The sequence below is a fragment of the Microplitis mediator genome, chromosome 6 (assembly GCF_029852145.1).
Source record: "Microplitis mediator isolate UGA2020A chromosome 6, iyMicMedi2.1, whole genome shotgun sequence".
NCBI lineage: Eukaryota > Metazoa > Arthropoda > Insecta > Hymenoptera > Braconidae > Microplitis > Microplitis mediator.
Genome location: NC_079974.1, coordinates 18,295,201 through 18,318,825, shown reverse-complemented (window position 1 = coordinate 18,318,825; position 23,625 = coordinate 18,295,201). Strand labels below are relative to the sequence as shown.

The following is a 23,625-nucleotide window of genomic DNA, read 5'->3' as shown; positions in this document are numbered from 1 at the left end:
GAAAGCGGTGTGAAAATAACGCCGCCACCGGTGTAAATATTCTGTACCGGTGTTAAAATAACGCTGCCACCGGTGTAAATATTCTAGACCGGTGTTAAAATAACGCCGCTGCCGGTGTCGATATTCTTTACCAGTGTTAAAATATTTTACTTTGTGAATATTTTTACTTACTCGATCACTATACTTGTTAAAAAATGATATTCTTTATAAATTTTCATAAAGAACTGACATTTTTTGTGTTTTATAATCTTTAAAGTTAATACTCCAAGTAGTCGCAAGTAGTCCAAGTACCCTGCTTTTACACCGATGTTACTCCGTTTTTACACCGGTTACCCCGCCTTTACACCGATTTTACTCCGCTTTTACACCGGTTATCCCGATTTAACACCGGTATTTTTAACACCGGTGTAATTTTATTTTAACACCGGGCGGAGTTAAAATGAGTCCATTTTTAACACCGCTCTTTTTACAGTGTATTACAAAGAACAGGGCTAGGCGAAAATTTCATTTTTTTTTTTTAAGCTCACTCCATTTTTCACGAAAAAAAACAACAATTTTTAATTACAATTAAAAATTGGTATTATTTTATTTCGTTTTAAGTAAAAAATAAAATATTCCACGTACTCAAAGTCCAATAGTGAATTTTTTTTCTCTGCGTCCCGGTTTTTCTTCGCCCTGGTCCGTGGAAATTAAAATTTATCCACTTACCCCGAAGGAATTATTTAATTTTACAATTATCTAAAATTTTCAAAAAATTTTTATTGATTTTACTTGACATATTTTACGTGCCATTCTGATATATATGTGTGCTTTAGTGTGTATGCGCACATATGTGTATGCATTATATAGTTACGTCAGAGTCGTCCGTTCATCGAGTTCTCGCAAGCATTGATTCGTATAAATAGTATACGGAACTCGTGTAATGGAATTTCGCGCGATCGACGCGTCGTTGGCGCCAACTTCAGGGTGATTCGTTTCATTGAATTCCAATAAATACCGCGGTAACGCAATAATTCCCGTACCATAGAAGAGACCAATAAATTCTTTTGTAGTTCTCAAACACACACTCACCGTGCTACTCTTTGTGACAATTTTAATGGCCACTCGGTTATATTGCATTTCACAATTTCAGTTGAACCTCCGGAAATTTTTTTTTCGAGAATCCGCACACATGTTATGTATTTTATTTCGCATGCAAACAGTATGGCTTCGAGGAATAGTAAATTCCAGTGTTTTTATATATATGCCAGTGGGACATAATTTATGGGCCGCCTGAAAATTTTTTTTCATCTTTAGAAAAAAAACCTGAAGCTTCTCCATTGATTATAACACTCAGTTGAATTTTTTTTATAACAATAACGAGATCGTTAATGGAAATTTATTGGTAAAAAACGATAAATTAGAATTGATTCATGACTTATTGAAATTCATGTATGAAGACCAAGTATAAAAACTCGCAACCGAAAGTGGATCGTCTAGTTGTCGATTCCTATTTGCAAGACATGCAAAATCCCCTCGAAATCGCAAAGAAGATCTTTCTATAATAAGTTATGTATGTGTATGACTATACCTATACATACTTTATATCTCACATTTCAATATTCCATTTTCGTCCAGCCAGACGATTTGACGTAGGATATTGATTCTCATCGTCTTTATCATCCGATTCTTTATTTTTTATATTTCATATTTTATATTTCAAATATGTATATGTACTTTAGAAGAGCTGCGGTTGCATTATTCATACAAACATATCAAGCAAGCAATGAAACGATGAAAGTCGACATCGACAGCGAAAGGACGTTTCCGCGGTTACTTCAAATTCATATGCCAATCTCACTCCAAATAATAAAAGAACCTTAAAGTCCAATATTCTCAACAAAATGTAACATAAATTTTACCAATTTCATGCTCGATACATTTCATTTCATCCGACGACGATTATTATTAAATTTTCGAAGAAAAAAAATATGAAATACTGAAGAAAAAAATTTTTATTTTCCCTCACAAAATCCAATATTTAATTTTATTATTTTTTAAGACAAAGTAACTAAACAGTTTATTATTTTTATATAACGAAAAAGTGTATAATATTTATAGCAAAGAGTAATATCTCGGAAGACAACAAAGCATGACCGTGAGTAGAATTGATAACACGCTGTGTAACTCGACTTCACGCGCGTGAACTGCGAAATTACGGAGACGACGAGTTTAAGTAGGAAAAACAGAAAGAGACAACAGAGAATAAGGATACGTATAGAAGGAAGGTTGGTACTGCTGTTACTGCTGCTAGAGGATGAGCTGTAGAGGTATTGAAACTTTCCGATGCGAATATCCTAGGGTACATGAACGTGAATTCTCGCGCACTGGGGTGCGAGTGTGCTCGCATTACCCTTGTTCCGGGCTGGATATCAACATCCTGTAAACTATATAGTATATGTTCGTACGTGCAGTGACTGAAACCAGGCTCTTTAGTCTACAGTAGATATAGAAAAAAATATATATACTGTTTATATGTATGCTGAGTAACCGTTGAGTATTTTCTATCCTATTACTCGCACATCATACTTATACTTAGGGGTCATGTTTGTAAAATGTTTATTTATCAGGGCAACACGTTTTCGACTATTAACACGACGAGAAGACACTCAAGAAAATATTTATGGAAAAAATTTTTGTTGCGGAAAATTGAAATAAAAAATTATTTTTCATAAAACGTTTATGGTTGATACAAAATGTAATTTTGTAAATTTATTGAGCAATATCTATTTTTCTAGAGATTTTATCCCATGATAATTAAACTTTAAACGTACGTAGTTCGCTCGTCGATTTTCCACTTGGATAATTTATCAAAGTCCTCGTGAGATCGATGTGGCACGTAGTTACGCGTAGCAATAAGAATGAAAAGAAAAAAAAACTAGCAAGAAGTACAGTATTAAAGTGTATATATATATATATATATAATTTGAAACAGAGAAAGAGGTATTGATAAAACAGGTAAAATGGCGCGAGAAAGGAATCTCTAGAACAACCCTCACTCTTTTAACTTATCCTCTCCTTCACTTCCTTTACGATTTAGTTTCATTTCCAGCATGAGTTTTATTGCACTGTGAAATAACGGTTAGAGGGATCAAGTGAAAGAGAGGAGTAACGGATGGAATAAGAGGGCAAAAAAAAACTCAGCATATAATGTTACCCCATTACGATGAAAAAGTCGCTCATTCGTTGTCGAGTATTGGACGGAAAATCGTGTCACCAGTGAAGAATAATTCAATGTCAATCGCGAAAGACTCTCGCGAATACCACGTACATCGATTTTGCTCGAGTGAATTTTTTTTTCTATGTACATATTATTATTATTATGATTTTTATTATTATTATCGTTATTTCAAGATCCTTGCTCTTTTGGTTTCGAATTATTCAGATTTTTTACAGTCGATCGAACATTCGAACGTTTCGAGGATTTTCACATCCACTCGTTCTCGTTTGTAGCTCAGAAAAGTAGTTCTCAGTCTTCATGATACTTGAAGAAGCGAGAGAGAAATATCAGAGTATCAAAGGAATACTCATATGTAGTTTGGTCTCTATCACATCTGGTTTGGTGGCGCTCGGTAAAGTTTTTCACATAACAAAAGGTCGAGTATGAGTTCCGCAAATCCCTTACTTGCCTCGAAATTAATTTCCCGAACACTCGAGCACGAGCAGCGGGTGCACATGGCGTACCGCAATGTCCGTTTCTACTTAGCTCAAGATTACCTAGGCTGGGAACCTGCATTCACTGCCATCTCAAGTTTCAAATTAATACTTCATATATTTACTCAGCGATGCTGTATTTAGACAGTTCGGTATGGCGGATGTAACCCCACTTTCATGTCCGACGATTATCAAAAAAATCGTTACTGTTTGAATATATGTCGAAGAAGTCGAAGGCATTAAAATCATTTGGAGTGATGACTGTCACGCTTAACAACTTTCACTCATAAAATATATTTTTCAATGGGTTGGAGTCTCACTGGTTCATATTCCACTTCATAGTTCACGAAGTACGCTTCATTTTCATGGTATTATACGCCGTCATTTTGTGGGTAAGGATTCTTCATATATGAACAAGTATTTTATACTTGAAATAAAATATTTACGATTTTAAACTTCATCAAAAGTTAATTCATATGACAAAGAAAATTTAATTAATGGAAAAAAAAAAAACATGAACCATTTTAATTTAATTTTTTTGCCGTATTAATTATAGTGTACTTCCTCGGACGATGTAATATTTTAAATAAAATTATTAAATCATTTTAAATTATATATCCGGGAATGTAATTACGTCTGTTAAATTAAATAAAGAAAAAAAAATTAATCCGATACTCTCAAGGAAATTAAAAAAAAAAAATCTCAACAGATAAAATTTTTTTATTTTAACTGGAAGATTTTTATGTCTTAATTAAGTTTTAATTATAAAAATGAAATTATAATTAATAACTAATCAAATTTAAGATTTAATTAAAGTCTCAAAGTTCTTTTTTACAATCGGGCAATTAATTATCGTGTACTAAGTGATATTAAATGTAGCAATGTAAAGTTTATTTAGTGTTTAGTATAACATGAATTGATATAATTTGTCAATTCATCAGGAGTAAGCCCAAATAATTCCTGTCGTCTCGGTTCACATCTGCGATACTGTCTCTAGGGGCTCCTCCGGATTACGATCTGTCGTACCATCATGTTATCACGCATTGAATACGGAGGGGGAGATGTTGGGTAGCCCAGAGTTTCAGGTTCCTCTGAAGACAATGGAGCAGCATGAAATTCTGCGTATACATACACACACTCACTCATATGATATTGAATGTAGTTGTAACACAATAATATACATACGCAGGTGCATTCAACTCCAATAATGTATCGTCTCAACAATCGGTAGTACACACACATAAACATACACACACCCACACACATACACATTTGAATCTATGCGTCATCGGAAATTGTGCACTAGCCTAAGAGAGAATGATTGACCCCAGGATTTCTGGCCTCCCTCACTCACAACTGATTATAATAGACGAAATTCAGTATTTGCGAGCAGCCACTACTGGTCTCATCATCTTCATCATCATCTATAGTTTCTCATTATTTAAATATTGTCAACGGCTGACGTGAACATTGTTGACGCCCATCGAGGCACATCTAGGAACCGGTGGTAACATTACTTGAGACAGAGCAATACATTCTTAGCAGTACTAAACGTGTCATCACATCGATTCACACTGGGACATCAATGTGAATTCTGCGGCAAGTTAACGTTCTTAACGTTACCACAAACGACCTTTAATGTTCACTCGGCACGATTGCTATTCCCCCTTTCCCTTCGCCCATTTAGCTTCCAAGAAAATGAAAACTCTTTGCCATCAAGTTTCCTTCTATTTAAGACTTAACTTTACATTTCTTTATACTGTAGCCTTCTCGATGTCTTCTTTGATGGCATTTAAACTGTACACAACATTATTCAACTCGAAACTTCAAACTTTCGTCTTTCTTCATTTTAGTTTCTCTCAAAGTTTCTTCATTTCGGAAATAATTTTAATGCAAAAACAGCTTAATGAATTTTTCGATTACGTCATTTCTATGGGTATTGATTGTTATGTTCGCAGAAGGTTAAAAAATTTTTTCGATTAAGAATAAGACAAAGAACTACAAATTTTAATTTTCAAGTAAAATTTGATTATTATTTATTTTAAAAGTTTGATAAAAATTTTTATCATTTTATTACTTTTTATGATTTTTTTTGTATGTAACATACGTTATTGTAATTTTCTTGAAGTTAATTAATCAGATAATTAAATAGATGAAACATTCAATCCATCGATTTGACATTTCCAGGGCTTAACATCAAGAAAAAATCACTAGAAATACTGTAAAGTTTTTAATGAAAACTTAATACACGAATCACTATTTTATATTTTTTAAATAGAAATATTTTGAATTTAAAATAGAACTTTAAAGTAATGAAATCTTTTGGGACTAAAATTTAAAATGAATAGCCATTTCAAAGCTAAATATTCTGTGCTGATTTGAATACCCAAAATAATTATTAACATAGTAAAATAGTTCATATTAATAATAGAAATATTTTAATAATTTATGTAATGAGATTTCTACATAAGCTAAACCTCATGGAATTACCATACACTCTACTAAATACTATGAAAGCTCTCTCAATTCAATTAATAATCATCAAGTTAATTAACAATACGAATATGTCAGCATTCTATTAATTAATTTAGTCAAAGTAGCTCCAAATATTTAATAACAGAACTCTGACCAAGACAGTGAATGAATGGATCAAACAATGGAAATTAACAATCGTAACATTCATTAGCTGTCAGTAACATTTGTATATTTATTTAAAATATTGAAAAAAAAACTACTCGCGCCTCGCTAGAATCAATCCTAACGGTAGATGACAAACGAAGCGACTACGGATTTTACTAGGGATTCTATGCCTGGATTAACACAAAGCTATTTCGAATATAGTTAATAATCAACCCACTAACCCACTGAATTAATGATTACCCTGAAAAATATTCTAGATCTGACCAGACCGAATTTTTCGAAACTTACTGCATTCAGACAGTTCGGCATGGCCAGTGTATCCCCACTTTCGTGTCTGGTGATTATCGAAAAGATCGTCACATCAAAATTATTTTGTGTGATGACTAACACGTTAATGACTTATACCTGTTCTACATTCCTGAATTTATGTACTGGAATTTAATGAATACATTCACACACAAATTTCTTTATCCTCATGAATTTTAATTTGTGCTTCCATATTTTAATCTAAATTGAGTATAAAATTTTTTTTTCCTAAATAATAATAATAATATTATTAATTAAAAATTGATGAAATAATTAAATTATTGATTGAAAGTTTCCACTACATCATTACGTTGATTGCACATTTTTCACATTATGTATGAAAAAAGCAATAAAGCATAAAACTAGCAGCATTATTTTTCGAATAGATATTTAATCTCCAATAAAATACTTTCAGAAAAATGTTAAAAATCTAAAATTGAAAATAGAGTTAAGTGAATCTTGATGTAACGTTGACGTAATACGTTAGAGTAAATGTAAAAAAAAACGAAATTTTTTGTAAGCACATTCTCTGCGCCCAACAAAAAACTAAAAAATTTAAATAGTAAAGTAGCATTGTAGTGTAAAAGATTCTCGTAAATATATACCACACGTGGTGGGAAATCGTGAGAAGACAGAAAATTCCCGTGAATTCCATACGAACAAATTCTTCCCTATTCTTTTATCTTACTTACACTTGCAACCATGCATGTGTATATATAACCAGTGTATTTGACGGTATCTAAAATGATGACCGTTGGACCGTTAAGAACATTTCAACAATGTACTTTGAGCTTTGAAATGCTCTTTGATATTTCAATTCACCTCTCCTTAAGAGCTATCTATTCGACTGTATTTAGACATTTCGGCATCGCAGGTGTATCCCCATTTCCGTGTCCGACGATTATCAGAAAGATCGTCGTTTTTGTGTGATGACTAACACACTTAAGATCTTATACCCGTAAAAAATATTTTTTCAGTGGGTTGGAGTCTCACAGGTGAATACTCCAAATGATAATCAGTCCCCCATACGAAAAAAAAATATATCCGGATATATCCTATGAAACAAACGAAGCAAGAAAAAAAAATGATTCATATTCCCGAGTAGAAATATTGAACTTACATTTAACTTACGTTAACTTATAGAACTTACATTGAACTTACATAAGCTTAGTGAACTTGCATCTAACTTAAATAACTTATTGGGCTTGATTATAACATGAATCGTCTTAAATAAAAATACTGACTTAATTATAACTTACCTGGAATAAAATTAACCCAAAGTGAGCTTAAATGTACTCCCAAGTTGAAATTTGAATCATAAGTTGGAAGTATTGGACGTTGAAATCGTCATCTAGATATTCAATGTTCAAAAAGATGGACAAAATCAATTCACTTCGGCCTTTCCGTGAGGGATTTTAGTGGGTTGCACGATAAAAATACTCCCGTTTTTGCATTATCCGGCTTACAGACTTGAACTTTAGTACAAATATTCCCAAAAATCTTACAAATCACCCACCATTGGTATTTTTTCCGGAAACTAACTCCGAGGGGGGTTTCACCGGAGTGAAAGATTAAAATACCTGCGTTTTGACATTATTTGACTTACAGGCGTGAAATTTGGCACAAATATTTCCAACAATCTCACAAATCACCCACTATCGAAGTATTCGAAAAAAATACCGATCACTTTGGGTTAATTTTATTCCAGGTAAGTTATAATTAAGTCAGTATTTTTATTTAAGTCGATTTAAGTTATAATCAAGCCCAATAAGTTATTTAAGTTATATGTAAGTTCATTAAGCTTATGTAAGTTCAATGTAAGTTCTATAAGTTAACGTAAGTTAAATGTAAGTTCAATATTTCGACTCAGGTTCTTAACTCTTCATTATCATAATGCGCTCTAAAATGTCGTCAATAAAAAATAAATAACAACAGATTCAAAAAACAAAGAAGATTTACTATTCAAATAATTAGAAGAAAAAATACTCCTGAGTAAAAAAAAATAGTATTCTACTTTTTACAGTGAAGTCATTCTCATTTAAAGAGTAGAAATAAATAAGTAAATAAAAAGGTTCTTTAATTGAATATTGAAGAAGAATAAAACCCGTGAAAATAGTCAAGCACAAATTCTCTCTTGTGCAGTTTGAGAGCATCCATCCGGTATTCTTTACTTTGAAATACCCCAAGAAGATTTCAATAGGCTCTATCTCTCTCTTTCCTCACCTTCGTGTCCTTCTTTGCAGAATTAATTAGCGAAGTATATATAATAATGAATAGAGTTAAAAGAAACCGTCATGCTGAGCAATATTTCGCTTTTCTTCTTCTTCTTCTTCTTTACCATGATCTTCATCTTCTCTTGCATTCGCTGCGTATTTTCTTTGAGAATTTTCAAACGGAGAAAACGCTACGTTATCCTTTCTCACTTTTTTTCTATCACTTTATTTATTTATATCCGACACATTTTGCTATCATCTTCCGCAAAAAAATTCAATTTTATACTAACAAGAATCCATGAATAAAATGAATAAAAAATCTGAAGAAAAATAAAATTGATACTAAAGTGAGCTTAATTGGTCTTGATCTTAAAAAATATATATACAGTAATAAAAACTACGAGTGTATGTGTATATACTAATATTTTAAAATAAAACAAAATCTAAATTTTCAATTATGTAGCTCTTGACACTGTATTTGGACAGTTCGGCAAAGCAATAGGTCGTGTCTCTTGGCCTTTTCACTCTGCTGGAAAAGTCACGATGACTCGTTGGAGTCGAGTTTGAGAGACAATAGAGATAGTTCGTGGCACAACGGGGTATATAACTTGGAGGATTGAGTCAGGAAGAAGACAAGCCACTGAGGTAGACGTATACATGGATATAGTATTATATAGTGAAAGCCCGTTGGTAGCGAGGTGGAAGCTCTCCGGATAGAGCTCAAGTCGAAATAGAAATGGAAAAGGCTAAAGACTGAGTGTTAGAATGACCTGGACTACCAAGCTGAGATAAGGTAGTATATATAGATGTACAAAGAACATGAAGACGGAGAAATGGGAAGCTCGCTTTCTAGCCATGTATAAATTATATGCACTGCCGTGACGAAAATACCACAATCTACGTACTACTATATACGAAATGAGTCCTTGTAATAAGCATACACGATATTCACGTATTGTATAAACACACATATATATATATACACATACACAGATGCATTGTGTGAGTGTGTGTTTGTATTGTTTTACGTTCTGTTGGTATTTGTGTTCACGTGAGCGACACGAAAATAATAGGCAATAGAAACAATACCCAGTAAACCAACCAGAGGCATTGTTTCTCATGGACATCATGACATTGTGAGATGTATTTTCGCACCCCTAGAACCCGACGCCATTTTGTGAGCGTCCATTCAAACTACTGATAATGATAAAATGATTTTTTTTATAATAACTATCTATAAAAACAAGAATATTTCGTATTGTATTTATTCAAACATGAGTAAGCTATTAAATATCATAATGTTTTATTTTTTTATGAAAAATTTTACGGGGATTTTATAATGTTCATATATACCTACGAATCGAATAATAAAGATCTATATGCATTATTCAATTTAATGGTAAATTAAAAATGCAAAGAAAATTTAAATTTTCGTTGATCTCGTGATATGTTTGTTACTAAAAGATAAATGTTGTGTGATAACAGTGATAAAAAATAGAATGAAATCAAGTGATTTGATCAGATAATTTTAAGTCTGAATAAGGAATTTTGTGGGAAGGATGAAAAAATAAATTGAACTTTGAGCATGACGTGACGAAAAAGTATAGCAAAAGAAGAATCTATATATACACACTATCGTATCGTGAATATCGCAGGTTTCATTCATTTGAATTTAAATCTATACGAAAGTCAGAAGCCGTGATGAGGTCTTTGTGGTATCGCGATGCCATCAAGCAAAACACCCTTTGCTCCATCCCGAGTCTTGTCTTTTTCTAGAACTTTTTTCGCACTACTGTCATTATTTTTTTTATTTTCTTCGTTCCTGCACCATCTTGGAAATTTAAATTATATTCAGAAGCTGTATATATAAAGCTTGGAATGCTGGAATGACAGATGTGTATCTAGGAAAGGAATTTTCAGCGATATTTGTTCAATGTGAATATATATCAAGATTGTGCGTTTGTTAGTTTTACATGTGGAATAGAAGTTTCTTTTTCTTTGAATGGTAAAACTCAACACACATACAGTTCGTTTGTCTATAATACCTCGGTGTTTACTGATCTAACATGAGAAAAATGGAGTACAGAACTCATACTTTCGCGGTACACTACTCTCAACTCTCAGTACAAAATAATGGCAAATAAAACCTAGTTTCTCCGCGCTTCAATTCTCTCACGTTTTCGTCTTCTACATTCATATGTATACATATATAACTATAATATGTAAGTACTCGGAAAGTTTCGCGAATTCGAGTTTCACGCTTGAACTATTTTATCAAAAGTAAACGATGCTGAAAAGTATTTTCATAGAACAAATGACATTATTTAAGTATCAATAATATATATATATATATATATATATATATATATATATATATATATACACGTCCCTTTAAAGCTCACGTTTTTCTTTTCACCGAATTTTTTTTTTAAATACACGGTAACAGTATTTTTCAAGTCGTCAAAAACGAATCTGAAATCGAAATCTAATATGCAAAATCAATTTTAACTTCAGGTTCCGATTCAATGACCCAAAAATACCTATCCGATAGTTGTTTTATTTTTTTTTTTAAATTTATTCCTATTTGTTTGCGGTTTGGTCGTCGGCATTGAAACCGTCATTTTTAATTTTAACTTCGAATTCGGATTCAGTGACCCGAAAAACCTATTGCACTCAAAGGTCGGTAAAATTCCAGATTTTTGTAGTTTGGTCCCCGGTATTGCCATCGTCATTTTAAATTTTCAAATTTTAACTTCTGGTTCAAAGTTATTGACCCAAAAAAAAAGTATATACCGGTTCAATAAATTTATTTACCTAAAAATTATCAGGCTTTCGATACATTTCAGAAACGGTAGATCGTCATTATTTTCAAAAGGATATTGCTCATATATATTTTTATACTCACTAATAAAATTTTAATGAGCATTCAATTTGTTTACTATAGAATTTAAATAAAAATTTACCAACCTGCTAGTTAAATAAATAAATGACTAAAATATTTTTAAAAATTATAAAGCATTTTTAGTATTGTTATTTGTCTTCTTGAAATAATATTCCCATGAATAAAATTTTTCTACATATCTCTAAAAATAAATCAATTTTCCATCGAAGCGTAGTTGAATAAAACAAACGTTGATTTAAAACAATACGTCCGTATGTTTATTTTTGATTATTTTCAACTTCGTAAATAAAATATTGCTAAATAATAAAAAAATATCTATAACTTTCGGGAAAAATGATTTATTTTCAATTAGTATCTCCATTAGTATAATAAACTAGGTATCCATACAAAAACATCTACATTTTGTTCTAATATATTGAAAACTTTTATGACGCATGATTAAAAAAAAAAAAAATTGAGCTTTTTTTACGACTCAACGTTTCAAAGGCTTATTTGTGTCAATTATTTTGTGCTGTATACTTGACTAAAAATTAATTTATTCATGTGTATATTATGTTCATGTTATAAAATTTTTATACAAAAATTTTATAAGATTTTATGGAATAAAATATAAAACTATAAAAATTTTATAGTTTTATGAAATGGTATAAAACTTGATAAAATTATATGAAATTTTTATCACTAATTACTTCCCTTCTCAGATCTGACTTTATCAAATTTTATAAAATTGTATAAATATTTGCACAATTGTATAAAATTCTATAAAATTTTATAAAATTGTATAAAATTTTATAATATTGTATAAAATTTTACTGTAGAATCTTATAAAATTTTATGAAATTGTATACAATTTTATAAAATTTTTTTAGATCGTTATTTTTGAAACTATAGTATGAAAAGTAACGATCTTATAAAATTATATAAAATTGTATACGATTTTACAAAATTTCATACAATCTTATAGAATTTTATACTCGATTCGAAATTTAAAAATTTTATAAAAGTTAATGAAATTTTATGAAATTTTACAAAATGTTACCTCACACTCGACGCAATAATGGCATCAAATTTTATTCTAATATTACTTCCGGTACTCACATCTTAGTTTACAAAATTATATACGAATTTCTAAAATTGTACGAAAGTTTATGAAATTCTATAAAATTGTATAAAATTTTGCAATAAAATATCATAAAATTTTATACAAATGTGTTTAATTTTAAAAGAACATTTTTTACCGGGTAGTTTTTTTAAGGTTTCGTGAAAACAATTTCTTTGGATAAATTTTACCTCAGCAGCAATTTAACAAAGTTCTCTTGTGTTTTAAACAGAAAACAGTCCTTATACATCTTACACGAACTTCTAACAGCCTCTAAAAGACATTTTACTCTGTAATTTGAATACTCAACATTTATATGCACCTATATATTCATATATATATATATATATATATAACTAACGTCTAACTTTTGCTGTGAGTATCGTGAGTACTAGTACCACACGTTTCTAAAATCACACAAATTTATCTCAGGTAGTGTGAGAGGACTAATAGTCAGACGTTAAATTCCAAGAAAATTACGTCAAGTTAATACAAATACTCATTATAATATAAATAGTCACTCAAATAGTGAATAAGTGATACTTAAAATAAAAAATATATTCTACACTTAAAGCTATAATTTTGATATTTATTAGAGTAGAATCAATATATTTAAAAGCACAAAGGTAATTGCATCAATTATCCTCATCACTTTGCGCACACTTTGTAGCACTGCAATTAACTCGTTAATGATGCAACGAGTCCTTTTAACATTTCGATACCATTAAAACGTATTACAGTAACGAGCTATCAGTAGCAAGAAAAAAAAACATTTTTAAATAAAGTCGACATTAAATAATTAAATTAAAATAGATAAAGTGCAATTATCCATGATTTTCGAAGTGACAGGCAAAAAGTTTCGATATAACTTAGCTACTCGCTGCAACAACGTAATCGTTACACCACCGCCCTCTGCTCCTTTTTTAAAACGTCAATTATAATTAATGCATATAAAAATCTTTAATGAGTTGAATTGTTATTTTAAAACTTTTTAGAACGAAATTTTCATTAGTTTTTTTAAATAAATTATATGATACGACATGATTATAAAAAGAAGTATATACACAGTTAGAAATTTTGTGTATTTGTGTTAAAAAATTATTTGGTTAAATTTTTTGTGTTGATTTTTAACACAGAAATCCGTTAATTCAACACAAACCGTTTGTATTATTTTACTTTAACATATTTTTTATATTAAATAATTGAAAAATCTAGAATGTAACACATTTCTTGTGATATTTGAAAATTAACACAAAATTTGTGTTGTTTGACTAAACGTTTCCGCGCGATTCTTCGTTACTATAACCAAGCAAAGGATTGTAGCAGCATTGTCTGCAGGGAAATTTGGATTATAATTTATTCACAATTAAATATATACATTTTACAATTAAATTTAGATAACTTTCATACCTTTTTGACCTGGTTCAATTGTTCGCTAAATTGACATAAGTTCTACTAAGGGTAAATCAGTATACTTGAGTTGGTTAGGTTATGTGCTTATGTTTATCAGTTGATTTTAACACGAAAAATGTGTTGAATTTACACAAATGTTCTGTTAAATGCACACAAATTTTCTGTCAAAGAAACAGATTTTATGTGTTCAATTTTATTTAACATAAAATTTGTGTTAAAGATCAACACAAACGCAATGTGTTGAATTAACACAAAAATTTGTATAGACCGTTTGCAACAGTTGATTTGTGTTGAATTTAACACAAAATTTCTAACTGTGTAAATTTTATGTATGAATAAAAAAAATTGTGTATAATTCAACAGATCGTCGCGAACCGTCCATTGACATGACAACTGCAATTTGTTAACCCACTCGACGGGTATAAATATCTTTTTCTCATACAATAAATCAAGCTCACGACAACCATTAATACATATGAAAGAGTACACTAGATAGATATTGTGATTGACAAATTTAATGTGATAATGTCAGTAATAACAAGAGTGTTGAGTAAACATGAGATACTGGAAAACAATTCCACAAATAATTTATTAAATGATGTATATTTTTTTCTAAAAATGGGTTTTAACTTTTTTTTTTTAGTGAAGTAAACAATTGAGAAAAAAATAAGAAACGATGTGTGACATGTGTGCTTGGACAGCAAGGGACATCGTTTAATCATTTAACCCTCCTTTAGTGTCTGACGTTTACAGATCCACCTACTCGGTTGTCTCGTGTGTTAGTTCGTTGGGCACTCATCCATACACCCACACACCAACACTCGTATATTTTTGACTTTTATTTTGTCGCCTTTGCCAATCGAGAAAACACTCAAGTCTGATGACACTCAGGCATCTGTCGTACTCTTATAAAATACCTCGACTGACTTGTTAAATAATTTATCGTTGTTAAAATGAGATAAAAAAAAAATCGAAGAAAGTATCTAGACGTTGTTTATTAACTCAAGTTATACGAGTTTCGCTTTCAATTTGTGGATCATAATTTTGTAGTTCGATACTGTCTTATGTCTCTTGCATCATTTAAACGATGTAATGGCTATCGATTCAATGGCAATACCATTTAGGATAACGTACTTCAGATAGCCAGAGCCCATGACCATTGCGATTAATCGGTACGTGATCTCACCACAAGTTTAGTGCCTCTGTGACTTAGACATTATGTAAAATCGATGCCCATCAGAATGAAGCCGCATAGTAGGAGTAGAAGCAGTAGTAGCAGTAGCAGTAGTAGTATCGTATGACGTTGTGTCAGACACTGTCTCTCCTTACTACTGTTACTACGGTCAAAATAAAAATGACATTTATTTTTGGAACAATGTCATGAAATGAATTAATGAAATAAATTTACATAAATTCTATTGGTTGAATTGCTAAAGAGCAAAAAACTTGATGTTTGAATCAACAGAAATCACATTTTTAAAAGCCGCTTACACAAATATTTGTTCTGTGTCAACAATAATGATGCTCAAATGTAAATAAATTGTTTACAATTGATTTAAATCGAATAAAATTTCTTTATGAAAAAAATAAAGTGAGAAAAAGTAGTGGAACAATGTGATAGCATTGTTTTAATTCAATACAGAACTAATGGTAAACCTTTAACATAAATTCAAAATACTTGTAACTAAGTACGTTGTAAATTTATTATTATTAGTTAAATATAAAATAGAAAATTTAGAGGTTGATTTTACTGAAAAGAGTTTTCACATGAATTTTCACAATTTATATTTATATTATGTATATTGTTCTAAATTCTTGAATTTATGTATTGAAATTTAATGAACACATTCACACACAAATTTCTCTATCCTCATGAATTTTAATTTATACCTCCATATTTTAATATGTATTGAGAGTTAAACTTTTTTTTCTAAGTCATGATAATATTTTCAATTAAAACTTGTTGAAATAGTTTTTTTTTAAACTAAAAAATAATTAAATTATTGATTGAAAGTTTCCAGTACATTATTACGTTGATTGTACATTTTCCCGTTATGTGTTAAAAAATAAAAACGAAAAAGTATAAAGTTAGCGGCATTGTTCAATAGACTAACCACATCTATTGAAAGGGCGACAATCTATTGCACTACCAATACTCAACGAATTCTATACGAGGTCTTGAGTTTCTATATCTCATGTCTGCAACATTGCCGTTGACTGCGAACAGAAGGCCCTGGTGAATCAGTATGTGTAACCACGAAAGAGTCTCCAGACACTCTTTCACTCGATCTCTACGGTAAAGTAGTCTGTAGACTCGAAACTTTTGGCCCCCTTTTCAATCCCACAAAATTGATGTCTACACATCTCCAGACGATATTGTATCGCCAGTTCTCTAGTTCCATTTAAGCGCCCTTTTCTTTACGGTGATACTTCAATCTTCACGACTTTTCAAACACCAATATTGTCATTTTTTACAATTTCCTCTCAGCCACATTTATTTCGTTCTTTTGTTTCAAGTTAATTAAACACTTTTTTCACTCAACTCACTACTCATTTTAATCCCATCAAGCTTATTTATATTTGGTCTACTTGACATTGAAAAAATAAGTATTCATTGCACTTTACAAGATCGTGTGATAATTTAAATCTCTTTTAGCCTGCGCTGATCTTAATACTCTCAAAGGTGTCGCTTAAACAGGATTTCCGTTTAATTACATTAATCCGAGTGTCAGAAGAAGTAATTACCGTGTGCTAATTTTGTTATTAAAATATTTAACACACTTTGCTAACAATTTAACCTCCAATATATAGAACAATCAATTTTATTTTCTTCATTCTCATTAATTTAAATTTACCGACATCGAAAAATAATTATAATATTTTAAAAATACAATAGAGAAAATAGAGTTTTTGTCATATCAACCGCGAAAGTTGGATATTCGAGCAACATGCAGAGGGCGCAAACTATACGATTTCTGGCAATCTATAGTTTGGTTAACTTTCCTCGAACTTGTATTGAAATATAACTTCTCTCTGTCTATCTGTCTCTACATTCCTACACGACTTAAAACATTTTTGACTGTTTCTCTCTCAAATTCAACTTCCGCCGTTAATATGACAAAAAATTTTGTTCGGTACTTTATGCTCAAAGGTAGAAACCCTGACAGCTTGAAGTGCAGGCACGCGTTTGAGGCTATGGATACATTCTCATCAAGACCTCGTACTATATCCGGTCTTGATAAGAAAGCGGCCATAGCCTCAAACTCGTGACGTCACTTCAAGCGCTCAGAATCCCTACCGTTTCGCATACGTATCGAAAATAACTATTAATAGAGTATACATTGTATTGAGTACAATTATAATACACTTTATCTCAATTATGATAATAAAAAAAAAATCTGTCTATCGGTTGACCCTGCGGGCCTGCCCTAAAACTTTCCGCTGTTTTGTTGTGAATTCATTTTCGAGCTCTTCGAGCCCGTAAATAATAAACTATCTATTAATTTTTCATTCAGAAACAAAATGTTAAGAATGTTTTTTTTTTCTTAAAAAAATATGATCACCCAGAGAGTTGAGGTGCGGGGAACTACCACCATATCCCGGAGGATGGCAGATGCCATCATCGTCCGCGACCTAGAGATTCGAAACTCAGTCCGAGAGTCACACTCTCTTCATCCCGATGTCGAATATGGGGACTGCCACAAGAGCACGGAGAACGACATGCGTCATTATCGTCCGTGCCCGACGCTTATGACCTATTCATTGGACTCTCACAGGGGTGTCATTAGCACAACATTGAAAATCTTATATATTCAAACTACTGTCATGACGAGCACCTGTGAGAAGCGCTACAAGCAGCGACATCTACTACAGACTCACGAAGTAACTTCTGAAAATTCATGTATATATATAGATATATATATATATTTTATAATTTAACTAATCTAATTAGGATATCGGTCTTGATAAGATAGCGCCCATAGCCTCAAACTCATGACGTCACTTCAAGCCGTCAGAATCCCTAGCGTTCGCATGCGTGTCAAAAATAACTATTTTGCAAAATATTTTTACGCGAAAAAAATGTTTATTCATTTATCCGAAGCATCTACAGTTTGCCTGCCCTCCTCCCATGTATAATTTAAAAAGATCCATTTTAATAAAGTAAAAAGTATAAATTATGATATACATCGCACTTCTTGATATCAAATCCAGCAAATTCAAAACAAAAACTTTGGCTTATACAAAATGTTTAATTAAGTAAATAATACACAAAGAAGTTAATCTGCGTGGGTTTATAACAGCGAGATGAGCAATTTTGAATACGTCTTGTAATTCCGATTGAAACAAAGTTCGAAATGTGAAATGTAGGAACAGAACGTGACAATGTGTACAAGAAGCTATGAATTGTACAAGATTATATATATTTATATATAGATACATATACATGTATTTTGTCATTGTCTCAGCGAGGCGTCAGTTTGCTGAAGTTGTTTTGCAAACTGAATTTCATCATTGTCAAGACGTTGCCAAGAGTACTAGGCTAAAGAAAAGACGACATTAGATTCAGCGAACAGATGTATATTATATTATATACATATACATATATTATAAAGATTGTACGTAGATATGTATAGTTAAGTGCGCAGTAAGAGAGAGAGAGAGAGAGAGGGAGTGAAGAAAAATGAATGTTAGATTGGAACTTATCGCAACCGATCAATCTAATTATTCTATTCAAGTACTTTTGTACAATGACATCTATTCTGAAGTTGTACAATAAATCGTCACGTCACTTCGAAATGGCTGTTTGAGCACCCTGTCAAAGGCATAACTGCACACAGTATATATTTGTATAGTGCAGAATAACGAGGATGAAAATAATTCAATAGGAATCGAGAGGAGAAAAATCGATAACAAATCTCGCGGGGTGATGTCCTAGTACTCCTAGCTCGGCTGAAAGTCGTCACTAGGGAGCTTCTGAGAGATACACAACGTCGCTTGTCGACGATATGTTACTGATACAAACGAGCCGAAGCATCCTCTCTCATTTTAACAGACAGTTAAAAGAGCCAAGGTATAGTCACTTTTCGCGAACGAATGAACAAACGAACGAACGAATGACTATAACCATCCAGGGAGTCCGCTCAACTAATCTGGCAACCCTGTCCTCCACGAGGAGTCGAGTTCCCTGTGGGAACCATTTTCCAACGGCTGTCATTTTCATTTCCAATGAGCCTCTGGAGATGTAAACTCTACTGTTTGTCCAATGTGATATTTTTAGATATGGCTATTGTCCTATATTATTGTTTTCGTATTCATTATTTTCTTGTTAAAATTTTTTTAAATATTTTTCATACATTAAATGAACAGTGTTAAATCTAAATATTTCGAGAGATAAATTAAACAGATAAGGATTTTATGTGAATTAAATGAAATTTATAATCGGAATATAAATGTGAATTTGAATTTTGTTTCAGAAAATGGGAACCGTCCATGGAGAAGAACTGCCTTATGTATTTGGAGCGCCGCTTGTAGATGGGTTTGGATATTTTCGAAGATCTAATTACACTAAATCCGATATGACTATGTCTGAAAGTCTTATTCAAGCGTTCGCTAATTTCGTCAAGTCTGGGTACGTGTCTGCATTTATTTTCTGTGGCTTATTCTTGAAAGAAAAAATTTAATAATAATCATAATATAAAAATTGAATAAATCTCTTTATTAATATTAGAGAATATTTTTTATTTTTTGAGAAAATTTGAATTTGATTCTCATATACGTGAGTATATGCAGTACTAAAAGCCAAAAAACCGTAAAATAAAAATAATCTGCCTAAAAATTCCATAAGAAAAAAATACCAGAGTTGTTGCCCAGGACGGGAGTCCGTATTATCCATATTCATGAATTCCAACGTGAGTTCTCGAATTAAAGTGAAAATATTTTCGAGGCTGTCCACTGCGTAATAACTTCCGTGAAGTTTATCCACTCTACTTTTTTTTCATATAGTTTTTTATGTAAAAAAAATTTTTTTTGCCATTTCATCGCAATAATTCTCGAGTAGATGGTGAAATAGCGACGTTGATTGATTAAATTCAAGCGCGAATGTTTAACGTTCTTTAGAAAACAGCTTTAAAAATATAATTTATTTCGTTTTAAAGAAAAACTTTGTATTTAAATCTATGAAATAAAATATTATGTTACATTTTGATAGGTCTTTTAATAAACGAAGTTTCATTGATTTGCTGAATGGAATATTCAGAGTCCTGTACGAGTTGTAAAATGTAAATCCACTTTACTTTTTCGTGTTTAATCTGATGTAAAAAGAAACTTAAACATTTCAAAAACATACGCAATCAAGCTCTTTAGAATCAGTCTAAACAAACTTCTGATTTAATTCATATAAATTATTAAATTTTACTAAATAAATATATTTTCATATCGAATGAAAATCTCGGCAATGAAAGTAATATTTATTTTTTTTATTTTCTCATAATATTATTTTCTATCATGAAAAAATACGATAAAATGTTTACTTCTATCAAAAAATTTTCGTTGCATCATATTTGAATTTTAATCAAATTCATGAAAAACTTGATTGCGTAACTTTTTAAAAAAAATTAATCAAACTCAGGGGTAAAGATTTTAAAATGATATAATTTTACAAAGCGATAAATATAAAACAAGCGACAAAAAATTACCTGGAATCTAATTTTAATTAACTCATCAAACATAAAAAAAAAGTACCAAACTAATATTAGAGTAAATTATAAAATACAAATTACAATTACTGGAGCCTAAGGGCATTCTAGTTTCCCCAAAAGTACCAATCATAACTCTTGTCAGCTCGTTATTGTTCTCGAAACAACCTAGATCATCCAGCACACAGGCCAGCCGGATACATATCTCTTATCAGCGCCGCCGCAGTGTCTCTATCTGCGCGTAAACACAAACGTGCTTGCTGTGGGTTATCTAAGTACAGCAATCGCTAGCAATTGACTTTTTGCCCTGAAAACGTGTACTGAGCATTACAGGTGGGCGTGTCTGAATAACCTACCAGCCGTAGCAGTAGCAGTAGCAGTAGCACACCAGTTCCCTGGGTACAGACAATGAGCCTTCGCGGTGGTTCGAGGATGATACCAAAGAGTAAAGGATAGCAACACCATCTCCACAACTACTAATGCTGCTGCAACTGCTACACCGACTGCTATTACTATCACCATCACTAATAACCCCACCACACAAATATAACCCAACAACGCACTTTAACAAAACTTACACTTGAATGTATGTGTGTTTATATATTGGTGTTGGTATATATAACCGGTAGGAAACTTATTGGCAACATATGTGCGACCCTCAACCTTCTACGCTGCACTCACTAACCAACCTACGAGCAACGAACGAACCACCGAACGAACGAACGAACGTTTCCCGTTTCCTCGTTCTATGAATATGCAAAAGGCAACAGACGATATTTCAGTTTGTACTACAGTCGTTGGCCCCAGGCAATGTTAAATTTGCTTCGTCGATATACGAAAATTATACGACGTTTTGTAGACCAATACACACTAATGTTAGATTAGTATTAGCATTAGTGGTAGTGATGCTGCTAGAGGTTCTGTGCTACAGCCTCTAGACGCAACATCTTATCCGCCAGTTTGTCAGATCTTACAGAAGACCTGATCTCGTGACAGTGCAGGCCAGTAGCCTCCGCGGTAGGTGATAACTGAGTGGTATCATTATAAAAATACAACCGCCAAAATAAAACAGATATTGCAATTAAAATAACCATTGTGTAAGCTACTCGTTCCTGAATACCGAACTTTTTGCTCGGTAGGCATCTTGAAACCTGTAGCCTCTGACGTCAGGAGCGACCCCCAGCCTGTGACAAGGTTCACCCCCACTAGAGAAGGGCGAGATGGACATTGAGGCGGACGAAGAAGAGACATTCCGACAGGACCCTTCAAGAGGACCCAATATGACGTCATCTAGCTATTCTCGGCCTCACCCTTATTATCTTACTTATTATTAACTGTCCATATTATACGATTAGTTGTCGGGTTTAATAATTTTTAATTGTTAAATAAATATTTGGTTCTGTCTACTAGCAAGTGAAATATATTGAGGTGCCCTTCTTACAATTGCCTATATGCAAATAATTTTCACTGCAAAAAATGTGCAGATACAGGAGGAAGAAGGAAAAGAATGGGAGGACGAAAAAGAAACCCTACATAAACCCTAATACGGCATGTGGTGCTGCTAGAGGTTGTCGGTATTGATGACAGAGAACACAAGGTGAAAGGCTACGATCTCTCAAGAATATCATGGCAATGTTGAATGTGTAGCTCTCTTGGCAAAATACCCTTGGGATATCGCGGACAGCTGCTAGGGATTAGAGGAAAATTGAAGTGGCCGTCATCTCACGGGATCAGTCTCCAAGATCGCTCGTCGTCACGTACTGATCGCCGATAGTTTCATCCTTGAGACTTTCTATACATCTCTATATTTGTTCAGTCACGAGCTTAGGCAATTTGAAAAGCTTCGTGCATTTCCGCTACGTACGGGAGCAGCCGAACTCGCTACTGACTTGAATGTCAGAATAGTGCCGGGTCACTCGCTATCTGGGCCCGACACCTGCAATTTCTTGCTCATGACCGTGTCAAAATGGCATGAGAACCCGCTACCAGCCGGCCAATCAGAGAAATTGGCGGCTAACTATTTCCTGTTGGCGCGCTTTTAAGCCAATGGGAAAATTCGTTACTGCAGCCATGCTGCCACGTCACCACCGAGCAGCCATGAAGGAAGAAGACGACGTCTATTCCTAATCTACATCGTGCAGTCTTACTAACCACCACGCGTTTTTAACCGCTTGACTTGTCGCATTCGCTATCGCTTATCTATGTAGTTGCATTCGCTATTTTTCTCATAGTTTTAGTGTACATATTGTTTAATAAAGATCTATTCTTTTATCTGTAATTTGTTTTAATTGTTAGTTATTGAATTAACCACACCTACACCAGAATCCCAAAGAGCACTCGCTCATTTTACATTTTGGTCCTTCGAGCCGGATCTGGTGTGGGTTCAATAATTAATAATTATCACAAATTAAAAGTCAAAAAAATTGTGAGTAAAAAGTGCAGTGAAAATTGTGCATTGAAAATCGCTAAGTGCCATGGGCATTGCTGAGCACTACTAGAGTGCTGCCTGTGGTGATCAATTTACACACCGGTGTAAAAAGACATTCTAATTGCAATCGATCGAAAACTTAGCGTCGGTTTACTTTCATCGCGTCCATTTTGTATGCCACGTATATCTAAGATGGCCGCTGAAACACATTCGCTTTGCAAATGACTCGCATCGAC

At 32.4% G+C, this 23,625-nt stretch overlaps 1 protein-coding gene across 2 annotated transcripts in view; it reads left to right on the top strand.

Annotated features, from left to right (window-relative positions):
• The window catches only part of LOC130670315 (neuroligin-4, X-linked-like), a 210,179-nt gene that overhangs the window by 148,259 nt on the left and 38,295 nt on the right, over nucleotides 1-23,625 (top strand). For both annotated transcript variants that reach the window (XM_057473668.1, XM_057473669.1), the window contains exon 8: nucleotides 19,741-19,895. In XM_057473668.1, coding sequence (XP_057329651.1) covers nucleotides 19,741-19,895 — 155 coding nt within the window. The remainder of the gene's footprint in view (nucleotides 1-19,740; nucleotides 19,896-23,625) is intronic.